Source organism: Bufo gargarizans, chromosome 3 (assembly GCF_014858855.1).
Source record: "Bufo gargarizans isolate SCDJY-AF-19 chromosome 3, ASM1485885v1, whole genome shotgun sequence".
NCBI classification, from domain to species: Eukaryota; Metazoa; Chordata; class Amphibia; order Anura; family Bufonidae; genus Bufo; species Bufo gargarizans.
In genome coordinates this window covers 479,240,806-479,258,884 of record NC_058082.1, presented here as the reverse complement: position 1 = coordinate 479,258,884, position 18,079 = coordinate 479,240,806, and the positions used below count along the sequence as shown (strand labels likewise).

At 47.7% G+C, this 18,079-nt stretch overlaps 1 protein-coding gene across 1 annotated transcript in view; it reads left to right on the top strand.

Annotated features, from left to right (window-relative positions):
* The window catches only part of CPD (carboxypeptidase D), a 79,669-nt gene that overhangs the window by 51,321 nt on the left and 10,269 nt on the right, over nt 1-18,079 (top strand). Inside the window, exons 9-13 of the mRNA XM_044283784.1 lie at nt 3,441-3,543; nt 5,748-5,890; nt 5,961-6,130; nt 7,199-7,516; nt 8,722-8,917. Of these exons, the coding sequence (XP_044139719.1) occupies nt 3,441-3,543; nt 5,748-5,890; nt 5,961-6,130; nt 7,199-7,516; nt 8,722-8,917 (930 nt within the window). The remainder of the gene's footprint in view (nt 1-3,440; nt 3,544-5,747; nt 5,891-5,960; nt 6,131-7,198; nt 7,517-8,721; nt 8,918-18,079) is intronic.

Sequence of the window (18,079 nt, the reverse complement as noted above, 5' to 3'; positions counted from 1 at the left end):
TATGTGCAGGTCCCACCTCTGGGACCTGCACCTACAATGAGAATGGAGCGGGGGAATGAATGGAGGGTGCACAGCGCATGCACAGCCGCCCTCCATTAATTTCTATGGGGCTGCCGAAAACAGCAGAGAGCTGGCTCAGCTATTGCCGTCTGCCCCATAGAAATGAATAGGAGCAGGGGCCGCGCGTGTGCGGTGTGCTTCCATTCACTTCTACGGGAGCAGCGCTTGGTGGTGGACGGGGTCACAGCCACAGCTCTCCCTGCTCTGTTCTCGTAGGTGCGGGTCCCAGAGGTGGGACTTGCACCTATAAGACAATGGGGGCATATCCTAGCAATATGCCCCAATTGTCTGTGATGGTAATACCCCTTTTAAAGGGGTTGTCCCATGAAAAATATTCTACAGTTTTCAAACCAGCACCTGGATCTGATTACTTTAATTGCATTTAAAAAGTTAATGAGATATTCAATAAAAATGTATCTGTATAGAGCCACCTGCTGGTTTTCTTTCTTATTTCTTTACACAATAAAAGCACACAGAGCTATGGGGACTGGGTATTGCGGATGTGCTAGTGGCCATCTAGCAACACATGTCAACTCTATACCCAAAATCCCAATGACAGGTTCCCTTTAAGCCCGTCTCAGCAGCGAAGGGAGACATTGCTCGGCTTGGGGGCTTATTTCTCCTTGTTGTATCAATTTTGTTAAAAAGTACAGCTTCACTTTAATTAGGAATAGTCCGGATGTTGGTCTGATTGGGGCCAAAATGTAAAGATGTAAACTAATAAAACAGACAGTGCCATAAATTTCAAGGGAGTCTGTCACCTCCATATGGCCATATACAGCTTACATGGCGCGGTAGCACACCTATACATGAATGTAACGGTACCTTTGTTATTTTCTTTACACTTTCAGAAGCTGGAAAAACAACTTTTAATTCATATGCAAATGAGCACTCGCAGGTGCCCAGGGGTGGCATTCACTGTGTAGGTGCCCAGGGGTGGCATTCACTATGTAGGAGCCCAGGCTGCTCTGCCTCATTTCATTGTTACTCCTCCCCAGCCTCTGCTTATGCCTGCCCTCCTATTCCCTTGTGTCATCCTTCAGTCCTGCCGAGATCTCACGCCTGCGCACTGCCTCACCGGCGCATGCTCACTAGTTGAAGCGATGCCGTGCCCACAATGGGCATGCCCCAGCGAGGCAGTGCGCGGGATCTGGGCACTTGTGAGTGCTCATTTGCATATAAATTAAACGTAGTTTTTCCAGCTTCTGCAAGTCTAAAGAAAATAACACTGGTACCGTTACATTCATGTATAGCTTTGTGATAGGACAATGTAAGCGCTGTATATGGTGGTGACAGACTCCCTTTCAGTTGCTGCACAGGCAGATGTACTTGCTTTAGTATAGCACCACCATGTGGCAAAAACAGAAAGTGCACACACAGGAAAAAGATATTGCAGCAGCACCCTGCAAACACAAATAAAGTACAATAATGCCATAATTATAGAAAACATTCTAGTGCTAATGCCACACTTATTTTGCAAATTTGAGATTCTTGGCAAATACATTTTGTACAAAATTATTGGGCCCGTCTGCCAAATGTCAAGGCGACCTCTATATGACGGGAACCTAACACTAAATCCTACCTGTTATGTGCCATAATGGCCACCATAAAATTCAGGGACTGCAGGTTCCACATGCATGCTGGGTCCACTCAGCTTTTTACCATTTTTGGTGCCATAACGGCCTCCATTAAATCCAGGGATGCAGGTACCAACATGAATGCTGAGCCCACTCTATACCTCTCCTGGTGGCAAATGGCTTCCAATAAATACAATGAGAGCACGCTACAGCTTTATACTTACTCTGAAAGTGCACATATAATTTACTACCCAGTTCTGCTAAAAAAAAAAATATATATTATATTATATTATATTATATTATATCTATATCTATATCTATCAAGGGATTAGTACAAGCCACTATATTGTGGGGCCAAGGGGGTATCTGGTGTATTTATATAATGTTACTATAAAATATCTGTACCTACAAAGATGGGTTATTGTAGTAGCAGCAAGTGAAGCCATACTGGTCTTTACTCTCCAGTTAAGGTTTTAAAATTGTCACTTTATCGATTATTGTTGGATGCTAAGAAATTTGATTGAAGATTTGTTTGCCATCCAATTTTGTTACAAGGTACCTCACCAATCGGCAAAGTGCCGTGCAGCTAAGACCTCCATGATCAGCTGTAATCTATGGGGGGAACACAAGCAAACATTCAGTTCCCCAGCAGGGAAAATTTAAAGGGTTGTCTCACTTTAGCAAATGACATTTATCCTGTAGATAAAGTTAATACAAGCCACTTACTAATGTATTGTGATTGTCCATATTGCCTCCTTCGCTGGCTGGATTAATTTTTCCATCACATTATACACTGCTGATATCCAGGAGTTACGACCACCCTACAATCCAGCAGTGGTGGCCGGGATCACTGATGGCTGGGATGACGGGATCGCTCTTAGGCCAGAACTTTTTTCTGCAAGCACGGCCACCACTGCTGGATTGAAAAAATTAATAAAGCCAACAAAAGAAGCAATATGGACAATCACAATACACTAGTAAGTGTCTTGTATTAATTTTACCTACATGATAAATGCCATTTGTTGAAGAGACACAACCCTTTTAAGTATTACAGTTTCCATCAAAATCAGTCGCTAGCGACTGTCATTTCTTACTGAAATACGCCTATATTAAGCATAATTCAGGTGCAGATTGCAGCACAACGGTTAGTTGCGCCACAATCTGTGAATTTTCCCCTCTCACACTAGGTCTAAAATTGTGAGCGTGGCGGGCAAGGGGGAGGGCCGGAAGGCCCATCTCATTTACCGTTTTCTGTGACTGGTTTAGGCCTCTTGCCCACGAACGTAAGGGCTCTGTGCCAGTGCTGCGGGCCGCATACGGCGGTTCCACAATACGCGGGTCACCAGCCATGAGCATTCTGCATCACCGATGCGGAACAGAAGCATGGAACGGAAACCAACCCCATGGAAGCACTACAGAGTGCTTCTGTGGTGTTCCGTTCCGCAAAAAGATAGAACTTGTTCTATGTTTTTGCAGAACGGATGGATCGCGGACCCCATTCAAGTGAATGGGTCTATGATCTGCATTCGGCTGCCCCACAGCCGGTGCCCGTGCATTGCAGACCGCAAGTTGCGGTCTGCAGCACGGGCACGGAGCCCTTTCATTCGTGGGCAAGAGGCCTTAGGCGTAGGAAGGTCGAAATGTAAGACCGCTAAGAAGCGGTCTTGCATTTAGAACTGGCGGAAGATCCGCCGAAGTTAGGAAGAGGCCAGCTATGGGGCTTTATTAGGACCGGCGTCTAAAACGCGCCCCTCTGTCTGCAGTTGCTCTGTTTTAAAGTGCCTTTCTTTGTGCTTTGTATAGGAAAACGTTAAGATGTTCACGGGCAGTCCTTGTAAGGAGATCTATCCCAATGAGAATTTTCCTCAAGGAATTACCAATGGCGCAAACTGGTATAATGTCCCAGGTAAGCAATAATTTGTGCTAATTATCCCCACCCTTTAATGAGGAGTGCCAGCATATTAGACTTCTGTCATGTTTGCTATTTTGTAATACAGGTTTAGTCCTTTTAATGAGCAATATATCTGGTAATCACCTGATTGTTTTATATGAAGTATTGTGTTACTATGCAGAGTATAGGTGTGAACAAGCTAATGAAAACATTTTATATAGTGCATTGGAAATGTATTCTACATTTTATTTTCATGTTACACCCACAAACTTAAAGGGAGTCTGTCACCAAAATTGGATGTTACACAATGCCTACATGGCGCTCTAGCACAACTACCCATTATTCCGATGGTACCTTTTTGTTCAGCTGAAAAAACGCTCTTTAATCCATATGCAAATGAGGGCTTGCAAGTGCCCTGGGGCAGGGTTCGTGGTGTACGTGCCCAGGCCGCTCTGCCTTTCTTTCATATTACTCCTTCCCAGCCTCTTGCTTGTCCCGCCATGTCATCCCCAGTACCGGCTGAGATCCCACGTGTGGGCAGTTCACCGCCGGCCTGGGCATGCTCACTGGTTGCTGGTTTCCCGCTATTAGCCGGCGCACTAGATATATCGATGCTGCTGCCCACAATGGGCATAACAGTGCTCATGCCCAGGCCGGTGGTGAACTGTGCACGTGCGGGATCTCGGCCGGTACTGGGGATGACTCAACAGACTTGCAGGGATGGACAAGCAAAAGGCTGGGGAGGAGTAATGTAAAAAAAAATAAAAAGCGGCCTGGGCACCTACACCGCAAAGCCCCCCCCCCCCCCCCCCCCCCAGCAACAAAAGAGCGAAAGTACCATTAGAATCATGGGTACTTGTGCTAGAGCGCCAGGTAAACAGTGTGTAACATCCAATTTTGGTGACAGACTCCCTTTAAATGTATTTTATTGGGATTTTATGTAATAGACCAGTAGCATGTATGTGTGAAGTGGAAAGAAAATGATGCATGATTTTCAAAAAAATTTATAAATAAAAAGCTGCATTTACAGCTACAAGTCTTTTGGGGTATGTCTTTAGAGACTCAAGGTTTTCCTCCAGGATTGCGCTGTATTTAGCTCCATCCATCTTCACATCAACTCTGACTAGCTTCCCTGTCCCTGCTAATGAAAAGCCTCCCCACAGCATGATGCTGCCACCACCATGCTTCACAGTGGGGATGGTGTGTTCAGGGTGATGTGCAGGGTTAGTTTTCTGCCACACATAGAGTTTTGCATTTAGGCCAAAAAAGATCAACGTTGGTCTCTTCTAACCAGAGCACCTTCTTCCACATGTTTGCTGTGGCCCCCTGCATGGCATGTGGCAAAATGCAAACAGAACTTCATATGGCTTTCTTTCAGAAATTGCTTTCTTCTTCTTCCATAACGGGCAAATTTGTTGAGTACATGACTAATAGTTGTCCTGTGTACAGATTCTCCCATCTGAGCTCTGGATCTCTTACAGAGTGACCATGCGCTACTTCTCTAATTAGTGCTCTCCTTGTGTAGGCTGTCAGTTTAGGTGGATGGCCATGTCTTAGTAGGTTTGCAATTGTGCATGGATTGTAAAGTGCTCCGTGAGATGTTCAGAGCTTGGGAGATTTTTATTTTTATTTTTTATTATAATCTAACACTGCTTTACACTTCTCCACAACTTTATCCCTGACCTGTCTGGTGTGTTCCTTGGTTTTCATGATGTAGTTTGATCACTAACCTCTGAGGCCTTCACAGAAGAGCTGTAGTTATACTGAGAATATATTACACACAAGTGAACTCCATTTTCTAAGGTGACTTCTGAAGGCAGTTGGTCACACTGGATTTTATTTAGGGGTATGAAAGTACAGGGGGCTGAATACAAATGCAGATCACGCTTATCAGATTTTTATTTGCAAACATTTTTGAAAATCATGTATAGTTTTCTTTTCACTTCACACATACTTGCTACCTTGTGTTGGTCTATCACATAAAATCCCATTAAAATACATTTGACTGTGGGTGTAATGTGAAAATATGTGGAAAAGTTTAAGGCGTATGAATACTTTTTCAAGGCACTGTATTTAAGGGGGACTCCTGGATCCCTCTTCATAGCTGGCCGGTTCTTTAGTATATGTGGGGCTGATGTCTCCTGGGCTCTCGGTGAAGTTGTTCTTTAGAATAAGTAATTGCAGTGTAAAAACTGAGTGTAACATGTTGTATTTTTTAGGAGGAATGCAGGACTGGAACTATCTGAATACCAACTGCTTTGAAGTGACTATTGAGTTGGGATGTGTGAAATATCCAGTGGCCTCAGAGCTTCCCGCCTACTGGGAAAGCAACCACCGTTCCTTGCTGGAGTTTATACAGCAGGTGAGTCAGAGGCGACAGCTTTTTATCACCTTATCTTGTGTGCGAAACACTAACCCGATTCCTTGTTTAGGTACACAAGGGAATCAAAGGATTTGTGCTCGATGCCACGGATCGAAGAGGCATTTTCAATGCAACCGTCAGCGTAGCAGATATTAATCATCCGGTGACCTCTGACAAGGCTGGGGATTACTGGAGATTGCTGGTCCCAGGAACCTATAAAGTCACGGCCTCTGCAAGAGGGTACTTATCTCTCCACTTATCTGTATTACTCTCGCTTACTTCATGGTCTGGCAATCTATAAAGTAGGTAAAATAGATAGATGGATGGCAAAAACGGCCACATACTAAAAGCACATCAACGTTCTGTTTTTCAAGGCTGATTATACATTTGCACTTCTGTGGCGATTTCTGTACGTTTGGTTTGGGCTAATCCCTTACGCTATGTTAGTGCATCAGCAACATACAGATAACCTGGCATCTTTGGGACTGCCAAGGTGCTGGATTATTGAGTATGTTAAATAATAAGATATCTATTCACACACAGATATGTGCCTCCCTGCCTGTGACACCTTCTGTAGTCCATAGGCTCATAGGTATGGCTACCTACACATTTGCGTTGTTAAACTGATCCGTGCCATTTAATTCATCCGGATATATCCATTTTGGCCAGTTCTGGTTGTATTAAATCAAAACTGAACAAACCAGGTCCGGTATAAAAGTCAATGTAAGTCAGTTGGGGCCCGGTTCCATTTTATATATTTTTTCGCCTAAAGAACAAACAAAAAAAATTCAGCACCATTGACTTGCATTGATTTTCATGCTGGATCTGGTTTGTTCCTTTCTCAAACCGGACACAAAACTGCTCCAAGCTGTATTTTATAGGAGGAATGCAGGACTGGAACTATCTAAATAACCAACTGCTTTAGGATGTGTGAAATATCCGGTGGCCTCGGAGCTTCCAGCCTACTTCCCGCAGCAGTTTTGTGTCCGGCTATGAATGGCAAGAAAACTGAACCGTTTAGTTCCAGTTTTGAGATCCTTTTCCAGATCCCAAAACCAGAATTGAAAAAGCAGATGTCAAAGTTAGGGCGCATTCAGACGACCGTAGTCAGATCCGCAAAACACAGACAAGCCATGTGCGTTTCGCAATTTTGCGGGCCGCAATCATAATAGAAAATGCCTATTCTTGTCCGTGATTGCCTATTCTTGATCCATGTATACCATGGATTCATCAAGGTGTAAGAAAGTAGGGCTTGTCTGAATGTTATGTCATTTTGCAGTTTTATTTTTTTATTTATTTTTTTTCTAGATATGTTCCGGTTACAAAAGTGGTGAATGTGACAGAGGGAGACGCGGTGGTGACAAATTTTACACTGGTTCGCTCTGGTGCAGATTTACACAAAGAAGATAAAAACAAAGTATCGGTGGTAGAACCAGAAAAACCCGACCCCAACACACAGGAATTTGAGACCCTAATTAAGGATCTTTCAGCTGAAAATGGTCTTGAGCACCTGCTGCTGTCCACCTCCGGTGATATAGATCTGTACCGCTATAGGCCTTATCACGACCTCTCTGAATCACTGCGTGGACTGAATCTTAACTACCCAAACATTACTAGACTGACTAGGTATTATTCATGTTTTTGTTTTCATGTACCAAAGTATCTGGACACTAAACCTGATTTTAAGTCTAGAACTTAAATGGTCACTGTATTTTCATCAAACTTTGCATAAGTCAGTAGTACAGGTGATTATAAGAAAGTTTGTAGTTTATCTTATCAGAGAAAAATGCTTTGCCCCTCCACTCCTAGACAAACTCTGTCAGCCACGTCCGTATTGAGAGAGGAGACAGACTTTCAGCTAACTGAAGGATCCGATTACAGCCACCTGTGGAAGACTCTGGGAAGGTGGAGGGAGAGATGGAATGAGATGCTAGAGGGAGAAATTGCCATTTTTCTCTGATAAGATATATTGCAAAGTTTCTTATTGAACGGTCAAAACAGTATGGTCTTTTACCCTGGGTTCACACCTGAGCGTTTCTGAGACGCGCGTTTTACGCGCGTTTTTATGCGCGTTTTTTGCAATAGTAAACGCGCGTTTGTGTGATTGACTGCAGTGTTGTCCAATGAGTCTATGGCCAAAACACGCGACAAACGCCCCAAAAAAAGCTCAGAAACTTGTTTATGCATCGGGCGTTCAAACTCGCTGTAAAACGCTCAAGTGTGAACCAGGGCCATAGGGAAGCATTGGTTTTCACGTGTTGAGCGTTTTACAGCGCGTTTGAACGCGCTGTAAAACGCTCAGGTGTGAACTTAGGGTTAATGTAAGTGAATGGGATTGAACTGCAAAGCAAAGCTCATGGTAAAGAGGAGTGGTGATGTTCCAGGAGAAAAAAACATGAAAGCTCTACGATTTCTTCAAACAGCTGATCAGTGGGGGTGCCGGGAGTTGAACCCCCCACCAATCTGGTATTGAGGACCTATGCTGAGGGTATGGGAAAACCAGACAACCCCTTTAATTTGGTAGATCACTAAAGGAGCTGGGCTTACTCTTCAGACAGAGCAGTGGCGGAGGATTAATTAATATTTCATTAACCTTAGGCCTCATGCACACGGCCGTGTTCCGCGGCCGAGAGCGTACTGTGGAAACCCGACCGGGATTCCTCCTGACAGCATGAGCGCACGGCGTCATTGGTTGCTATGACGCCGTGCGCTTCATGCAGCCGCTGCTGTACAGTAATACACGGCCGTGTGCATGAGGCCTTAGTAGTATATACTCTCCTTGCCTAATCCCAGCAGAATATTACAGTTCTTTCTGTGTTTATTCACCTTAGGTTGGGGCAGAGCGTTGAATATCGCTACATATGGTCTTTGGAAATCTCAAATAAACCAAACATTTCTGAACCAGAGGAGCCAAAAATCAGATTTGTTGCCGGAGTCCATGGAAATGCACCAGTCGGCACAGAGCTGCTCTTGACTTTTGCTGAATTTCTCTGCTTGAATTATAAAAAGAACAGCGCAATTACAAAGGTGAGGCAAGTGTCCTTAGTCTATGGGGTTTTGGCTTATAAGAAGTAATCTGGAAAGTTATTTGTCTCCTCTGCTGCCATTATACTCTCATTAAAGTATAACTGTCATTCTTTTTTTATTTTTGTAATGTATAGGGGCAGTGATACTGAACATTTTTGTAATATACTTTAATTACTGAAATTGTACATTTCTGTTAGAAAAATATGTGTAAAGAAGACAGAGGAGCATTGGCAACGCTCCTCTGTCTTCTGTTTACATAACTGTGGAGACGCGCTCCACACTGACTGTGTTATGTAAACAAAAGACAAAGGAGCGTTTCTAAGGCTCAAAATGGGCCACTTTAGAGCTATTTTTCTAATAGAAATGATTAATTTCAGTAATTAAAGTATATTACAAAAATGATCAGTATCACTGCCCCTATACATCACAAAAAATAAAAAATAAAATATGTTACACTTTAACTGGGCCTCTAAAATACCAATGATCCTCTAATGCCTCAGCTATGATGTAGCACATGCTGCGTTATTTTCTCCAGGTTTTGTTTTGTTTTTGTTCTTTTTTTAAATGGAATCTGCAACAGTGCATCTGATACTGATGTGATCAAAGCCTTAGGAGATAAACTGATAGCTATGTTGTGACATTTATCTCACAAGAAAGTCCCTCGCCGTTCCATGGATTGCCGCTATCAAAAAGCACACGTGGTGTTGTGCTACTGAACGCCATTAATGATCTGAATATATGGTGGAATACTGTTTTTAATCTGTATTTTGCATCTGTGTTTGGAAATGATTTGCTATACAGGCATATACAGTCAATATTCCCGATATAGCAATTACAATATTACTGAACCATACACATTATAGATAAAGTTAATATTGCCATTTCCATTATTCAAGATTAGCTGTATTCCAACACTCAATATATATTATTATTATTATTATTATTATTATTTGTATTTCTCGCCCAATTTCCTTGGGGGACACAGAAGACCTTGGGTATAGCTCATTAGCTCATCTCCCTAGGAGGCGTGACACTAAGTGAAAACTGTTAAGCCCCTCCTCCATCAGCTATACCCTCAGCCTGGAGAGAGAGACTGCCAGTTTTTGCTTAGTGTCCAAGGAGGCAAGACACTCCCTGCTACTGCAGGGCTGTTTTCTCCTTGTTTAAATTTTGATTTTTACTTTTTCTTTTCTTTTTGTTCCAGATCATCAGGGACAACAGAGTCGCACTAGACCTCTCTGTTTCTCCCGGGGTTGAGCTGCGCCAGTGCCGGTCACCCGCACTGCTGCCTCCCCCACAGAAGACAAGGTGGATCAGGGCAGCCCAGCTCCCCTACATCCCGCCAGCGCAAGGGTCGCCCGCACGCCAAGTCCCTCTCCCAGCGTCCTGCCACTACGGTGCCAGTAGCTGAAGGGGCGACCCTGCTGGAATGGACCGAGGGTGAAGACGACTATGGTGAGAGAGTGGCTTCTCCAGCCCTACGTCCCCCACCCCCCACCCTGGTCTCCTGCGTGCCTGACCCCCCATACTTGGACCCTTCGGTCACTGCTGGACCTAGGCTGGCCCCTGGGGTGCTGCGGGGCGACATTCCACTCCCTGCTCCCTCCCCTCCCTTCTGGCCCTCATGGGACATTTTAGCAGCAGAATGCTGCGAATAGGCAGCCACATCGCCTCCCTTCACATATCAGCATCCCTCCTGGAACGCTGTGCTCACATCCTCACGGGCACCCGGTCTCAGGGTCCCCCCATCCCCTCACCGATGCGCTGCTCTGGACCGGGGGCCTTTTCCTGACGGCAGTGCTGCTTGGGCGACCGCACCTGCGGCGCTTCTAACCGGCCTGCTGGGCCGCACCTCCGAGCTGGGCCGCACTTCCTCCCGGCCCCCGACTGTTCCGGCCTGCGGGGTAGACTCCCGCGGCCGGCATTGGCTCGAGCACGATGCTCCAACGATTCCGGCCGGCCGTCGGCGACTTCCGGCCGGCCGGGCGCCGTAAATTTTGGTCCAGGCTTCGGCCTACTGGGCCGCATTCCGGCGCTCCACCCGGGCCCCTGACTTCCGGTCCGCGGGGTGGGCTTCCGCGGCCGCTTTGTCCAGGCAGTCCGCTCCGGTTTCCTGTGCGGCCCCGGTCAGCCGGGTGCCGCAGAAAATTCAGGCCCCGGCTTCACGGCCTGCTAGGCCGCAAACTTCCGGCCTCTGTTGGAGGGGGCGGGAACTTCTCCGGGCGCGAATTCTTCCCGCCTGGAGGTTCCCCGCCCCCAGGGGATCGCGGCGCCGCCTCCTCCTCCCTTCCAGGTTGGTGGCTGTTAACCCTTCGGGTACCGGCCCCCGTGCTTCTGTTTGTTTTGCTCGGCTGATGGGCCTATATGGCTGGCGCGCCCCCCCCCCCCCCCCCCCCCCCCTCTACTTCTATGCTGGGCACCTGTATGGTGGCACTTCTTTCTGCCTCAGTGAGGCTATTTTTATTTGGGAATGCATAACATGGTTGAGCTAATGGATTTCTTGTGTGCTGCGCAGGACGCTGCAGCCTTATCTCAGTAGCGCCGCCTGTATGCGTGCTCCTTCCATGAGCGGCATGGTGTCGCACTCCCCGGCTGGTGCATGCTTCCCTTCTTTAGCCCTCTCCGGGATGCAGCGCTGGCCAGGTGCATGCGCCCTCCAGCTATGGTAACTGCCATGTGCAGACAACCCCTTCCTAGGCGAAATACTGCACTCCCTCGGGATGCAGGCTTGCCTGGTGCATGGCCCCCGCTTAGGTGGAATACTGCACTCTCACCGAATACGGTGTTGGCCATGTGCACGAGAACGCTGCACTCGTTGGATTCGCTGCAGGCCATGTGCACAACCCCCTTCCATAGGCGGAATGCTGCACTCATTGGATTCGTTGCCGGTCTTGTGCATGTCCTCCTTCCATAGGTGGACTCTGCACTCTCGCCAGATACGGTGTTGGTCTGGTACACGACCCCCCTTCCATAGGGGACCGCTGCATTTTCACTGGATTCACTACCGGCCATGTGCGTGATTCCTTTCCATAGGCGAAATCGCTGCTCTCACTGGATTTGATACCGGCCATGTGCATGACCCCCTTCCATAGGCGGAATGCTGCACTCACTGGATTCGCTGCCGGTCTTGTGCATGACCCCCTTCCATAGGCGGAATGCTGCACTCACTGGATTCGCTGCCGGTCTTGTGCATGACCCCCTTCCATAGGCGGAATGCTGCACTCACTGGATTCGCTGCCGGTCTTGTGCATGACCCCCTTCCATAGGCGGAATGCTGCACTCACTGGATTCGCTGCCGGTCTTGTGCATGACCCCCTTCCATAGGCGGAATGCTGCACTCACTGGATTCGCTGCCGGTCTTGTGCATGACCCCCTTCCATAGGCGGAATGCTGCACTCACTGGATTCGCTGCCGGTCTTGTGCATGACCCCCTTCCAGGGGCGGAATGCTGCACTCACTGGATTCGCTGCCGGTCTTGTGCATGACCCCCTTCCTCTAGGCGGAATACTGCACTTCATTGGTTATGGTGCTGGGCAGCCGGCCATGTGCATTACCCCCTTCCATAGGCGGTATGCTGCATTCTCATTGGATTCGCTGCCGGCCTTGGGCATGCCTTCTTCCCTCAAGCGCCATGCATACACCCTCACTGACTGGGGTCGTTCTCTCGCTGATAAGTTGCTGGCCGCGTGCAGGACCCCCTTCCATGGTGGGATGCTTGCAACTCACTAAATCCACTGCCGGCCATATACATGTTCCCCCTTCCGTGGGCGGTGTACGGCACTCTTACTGGATTCGCTGCCGGCCATGGACATGTCTCCTTTCCTCAGGCAACATACACACACTCTCACTGACGGTGTTTGTTCTCTCGCCAGTGTGCTGCTGGCCAGGTGCCTGACCCCCATCCATGACGGGGTGCTCGCATTCTCCCTGGTTGCAATACTGGCCATGGGCATGGCTCCCCCTTCTGGGCAGCATACTGCACTCTCACCAGATACGTTGCTGGCCTCTAAGATGGGTGAAATGCTTGCACTCCCATTGGATACGGTGCTGGCCTTGTGCGTGACCACCCCTCATTCCATGGGTGGACTTTTTGTACGCTCACAGGACTCACACCTGTCCTTGTATGTGCTGTGCTGGACTTGTACTTGTCCCCATTCATTGGCGAAGTAGTTGTACTCTCACAAAATTCGGTGTTTGGTGGATTATTGCACACTCACTTAATGTTAGGATTACCCTGTGCATGTCCCCTTTTCACTAGGTGGACGTCCTGCTGGATGCGGTGTGGCCATGTGCATGGCCCTCTTCTGGGCGGAATATGGTATGTCTTCCTTCTCTGAAGTAGGTGCTGGTCTTGGGCATCACCCCCTTGTTGGGCGGGCTTTGCACGCTTGCTGCCCGCACTGTTTGCCAAGTACATTGCCCTCTCTTCTGGGCAGACTGCTTGCGCTCCGTCGCATGCCATACTAGTCTTGTGTGTGTCCCCCCTTCCGGTTGCACTTTGCACTTCTGTGGGGCTCTGTGGCTGGCCCTCCTTGCTGTATGACTATTTCGCAGTGGGCGGACACTCTTGGGGGCTGCTACTCTGTGCGTTGTTGGGCCGTGTATGCCTTCTCCTTCCGTAGGTGGGTTGGCTTTCTCACTGCTTATGGGGCTGCTTGTACGTATGCCTCCATTCTTCCTGCGACTTGTCGTTTTTCTCTTGGGATACGGTGATTGCCGCCGGCCTGGCACTCTTCTCTGAGGAGATCTTTCTGTTCACCTGGCCTGGATGGGCTCTATTGTTCTCTACTGCAGCGAGCTGGGTGGTATCCGTTCTCTGTTCGGAGGGTATATTTGGTGTTTCCGTTGTGACGGTATCCACCATATTCGTTGGCCCTTCCGTCTGGGGAGTGTTTGTGGTTCCTGGATGCGTACCCATTAGTTACCCTGTGGCGTTGCTTCCCAGCGCAAGCTGTCACATGGTCGAGAGTGCTGTCTCCAGCGTCCCTCGCAGTCTACGTTGGCTCTGGCCGGATTACGGTTCCCTCGCCTGTTGCCATTCCTCCTCTTGGATGCGTTTTGGTTTGAGTCCTTCCTGTTGGCACCCTCCGTGCTTGTTTGTTTTGCTACCAGGTTCTAGCCGCTCTTTTTGAGCAGGTCGCCCAACTTCTCTTGGTTGCTCGATTACCGAGGTCAGGGACCTCCACTTTCGATTCGTTAGGGTATTCGCCTTCTGCGAATTGGTGAGCCGGACATCTCGGAGTAGCGGAGTTCTGCTTTTTGAGCGGTCCTGTGGCTTCCCTGTTGCCCACTCCTCCTTGCGGTTGGAGGGTGTCATCCGTCTTCTCGGCTATTTTTTCTCTCGACGGCTCTGTTTTGGCTTCTCCTGGGTCAGTTTCACTCCGATGTGGCTTCTGCCCCGGCCAGGCTTCAGGGGCTGTTCCTTCACTGCCCTCCCCCCTGGGGAGACCATGGTTGTTCATATGGATGGTCCCGGTGTTCCTTATGATCTCGTGCTGTCTCCATTGTTCACACTGGCTGTACTAGCTGTGTGCCTATTACCGGGTTTGCCGCATTCTGTCCTCCCGCTGGGTGCAGATTACTTTTCCCATTCTGGGCGCTGGTCCTGCTTGGACTTTACCTTCTCGGTAACCTGGCGTGCCTACTTTCTTCTGTCAAGATTACCCTTCAAGCCCCCTCTTCGGGTCTGTAGAACACCTTCCTGTGGTGGCTACAACGACAAGGACTTTAGCCTGACTTGTCCTGGAGTCTGTTGGAAACTGGCCGGGTCCCTTTCGGTTCCTTCCGTTTGTCCATCTGCTCCCCCACTCCGCGTGGATTCGGGACGGCGTTGCTCGGGGGCCGACGGGACCAGTTTTCCCAACCTTTTTGCCGTGTCACTGATTTGCGCTTACTCGCATTGGATTTCCTCCCGTCTGCCCAGACGAGTCCAGCGAGCACACTAGTGTTCGCTCCCGGCCGTGCTTCGTCCAGGTTCTGTTGTCTGACTTGGGGTCTTCCCTGGGGTTCTTTAGGAAGCTGGGCATTCACCCAATTCTGCCTTTCTCTTCCCGTGATTCGGTCTTCTCCAGTCTGGCCTGGACCTGCGACTGGGACTCTGTTACTTGAAGTGTCTGCAGTTTTTTGCTTGGACATCTCCGACTCTTGTCGACGCTCGGTCTCTTGTTTCCAGGAGGTCCGCGCCAAGGTTCACGGCTCCTGGGTGCTTTCCTCCGCTTAACCACATGGCTATTGCTGTGGTTACTGCTCAAGGGCAGGGCTCTGTTTTTTTGGTGTCACCGTTCATTTCACCAGAGCGGTTGGTGCCTCCGGGGCTGGAGGCATGGGCTTCAGTCATGTCATTGTGCAGGGTGGCCACGGTCTTCCTTGCACTCTTTCCCAGGTTTTCCTGGGTGCGTACTCTGGCTTCGGCGGCGGTTGCTGCCTTGGGCCGCCTGGTTTTTGCAGGTGGCATTTCCTTGCTGCCTTCGGGTGCTTCGCCTTGGTGCTGTGGTCCCTCCCCTCTTGGACTGCTTTTGAACGTCCCAAGGTCTTCTGTGTCCCCCAAGGAAATTGGGCGAGAAAACGAGATTTTTGTATAACTTACCAGTAAAATCTCTTTCTCGCTCTTTCCTTGGGGGACACAGCACCCACCCATTCATTGGTTTTTTTCTACACGGTTTCCGAGTTTTGTTTACCCGTTGGGTAGTTGGCTTGTTGTTTCCACTGGTTGGACTTTGCCTTTTCTCACTACTTGGACACGCAACTGGCAGTCTCTCTCTCCAGGCTGAGGGTATAGCTGATGGAGGAGGGGCTTAACAGTTTTCACTTAGTGTCACGCCTCCTAGGGAGATGAGCTAATGAGCTATACCCAAGGTCTTCTGTGTCCCCCAAGGAAAGAGCGAGAAAGAGATTTTACTGGTAAGTTATACAAAAATCTCGTTTTTTTTATCTGCAGAAATTTTAAATACAAGGTTTTGATATGTTTTTATAACGGTTTAATAGTGTGGTATTAACTATTAAATAAGCACCTATTTAAAGTGATATATCTCTGGGGGGGGTCCCTTATGCTTGAGTGCCTGTCATAATTCTAAATATAAAGTTCATTTCCTTGACTGGGTGAGTCAAATTGGCAAAAGCACCTATTCCAGCGAAACAGAGAGAGGGTGAGCCGCTTTGTATATTTATGAAAAAGTACCGGATGTGGCGCACAGTACTCACTAAGACCAAACTGAGGTGCACTCAGAAAAGAGGATTCGCCCTATCCTCTTGAATTCAGATAAGTTAAACAAAAAAGGAACCTGGGCACTCTCTAGATAATCGGACCACACAGAATTTATTACTACACAAATAAATTAAAAAACAAGTTAATTAAAATGTCCGCTTCCCATACTGTAATATAAACATTCTATAGATACTCCTGAGAGACAGTAATATTACATATCATCGAAAAAATCCTAAGGCCCCTTTCACACGGGCGAGATTTCCGCGTGGGTGCAATGCGTGAGGTGAACGCATTGCACCCGCACTGAATCCGGACCTATTAATTTCTATAGGGCTGTGCACATGAGCGGTGATTTTCATGCATCACTTGTGCGTTGTGTGAAAATCGCAGCATGCTCCTCTTTGTGTGTTTTTTCACGTAACGCAGACCCCATAGAAATGAATGGGGTTGCGTGAAAATCACAAGCATCCGCAAGCAAGTGCGGATGCAGTGCTTTTTTTTACGCATGGTTGCTAGGTGACGATCGGGATGGAGACCCGATCATTATTATTTTCCTTTTATAACATGGTTATAAGGGAAAATAATAGCATTCTGAATACAGAATGCATAGTAAAATGGGGCAAATAACAAGTAACAAAATAATATTCAGCAAACAATGTCAATGAGGGGCATGGATTCCAATTGATAAATAGTCCCAAATATAATTAATACTGTCAAAAATAGCCTGGAAAAAAGTCAATGAATGTTCCTGGTATAATGTCACAAATTGTATCCTGTATGCCAAATGGAAACAATGTGTACATATACACAGAGGTAGCGGTGCCCTGCTATATAAAATCGCCAGCGGCGTCCCACTGGCGAAAACTTTCTTGTGCTCCTTGTGACAGCCCTCCGGAAGAATAAGAGCGGTCTTACCGTGTAAATGAATGTCCCACAACTTCTCAGCTAGATGGTCCTATGGTTGTCAGACCCCAAAGTTTATGGCCATCCGATGTATGTGACTAGCCTGCCGTATATATAAAATACCGTCCGCCGCACGAATGGAAGGTTGAACTATACAGCGCAAGACTAACTACACAAGCCGAAGTCTAGCTGCACGTGCCAAACAAACCACCAGCGTGGGAGAACGGGGACGAAGAGACGCTCGTGAGCACTGGTCTGACAACCATAGGAGCATATAAAGTAGGGTGTGTGCTTTATAGCAGCCACAATAAATGGGACCTAATGGTCTTCATAGACTAAGGGTACTTTCACACTAGTGTTTTTTTTCCCGGCCCTTGTCCTAGGGGCTCTATACCGGAAAAGATCTGATCATTCAGAATGCATTGGGATAAAACTGGAGAGTAATCCGTTCAGGATGTCTTCCAGTTCAGTGTTTTTGACTGTTCAGGACGGAGCTAATACCGCAGCATGCAACGGTTTTATCTCTGGCCCAGAAAAACTGAACACTTGCCTGAATGCCGGATCCGGCATTTATTATTATTTTTTCATAGGAATGTATTCGCGCCGGTTCCGGCATTCAAAATACTGCAATGCTGGATCCGTCCGCAGACCGAAATATTTAAAAAATAAAATAAAATTTTAATGCCGGATCTGTTTTTCCGGATGACACCGGAAAGACTGATCCGGCATTTTAATGCATTTGTAAGACTGATCAGAGTTACAAATGCCATCGGTTACGTTTTGACGGATCCGGCAGGCCGTTCCGGCGGCGGAACTACCTGCTGTATTCCTCTGCCGCAAGTGTGAAAGTACCCTAATACAGTCTCTAAGAAATGGTGGCATACAGTGGCTTCTCCTCTAGAGACTAGGCCGTGACAGGTGAGCTGCATACAGAGCATTATCTGTGTGTTTAGTCTTATTATTGTGCCTTATCCAAGCCTCCAGCAGCAATAAAGCGGTCATCTGTTATTCACCCACTTTCCCCTCTAATGATGAGATAACTCTGTTGACCATGT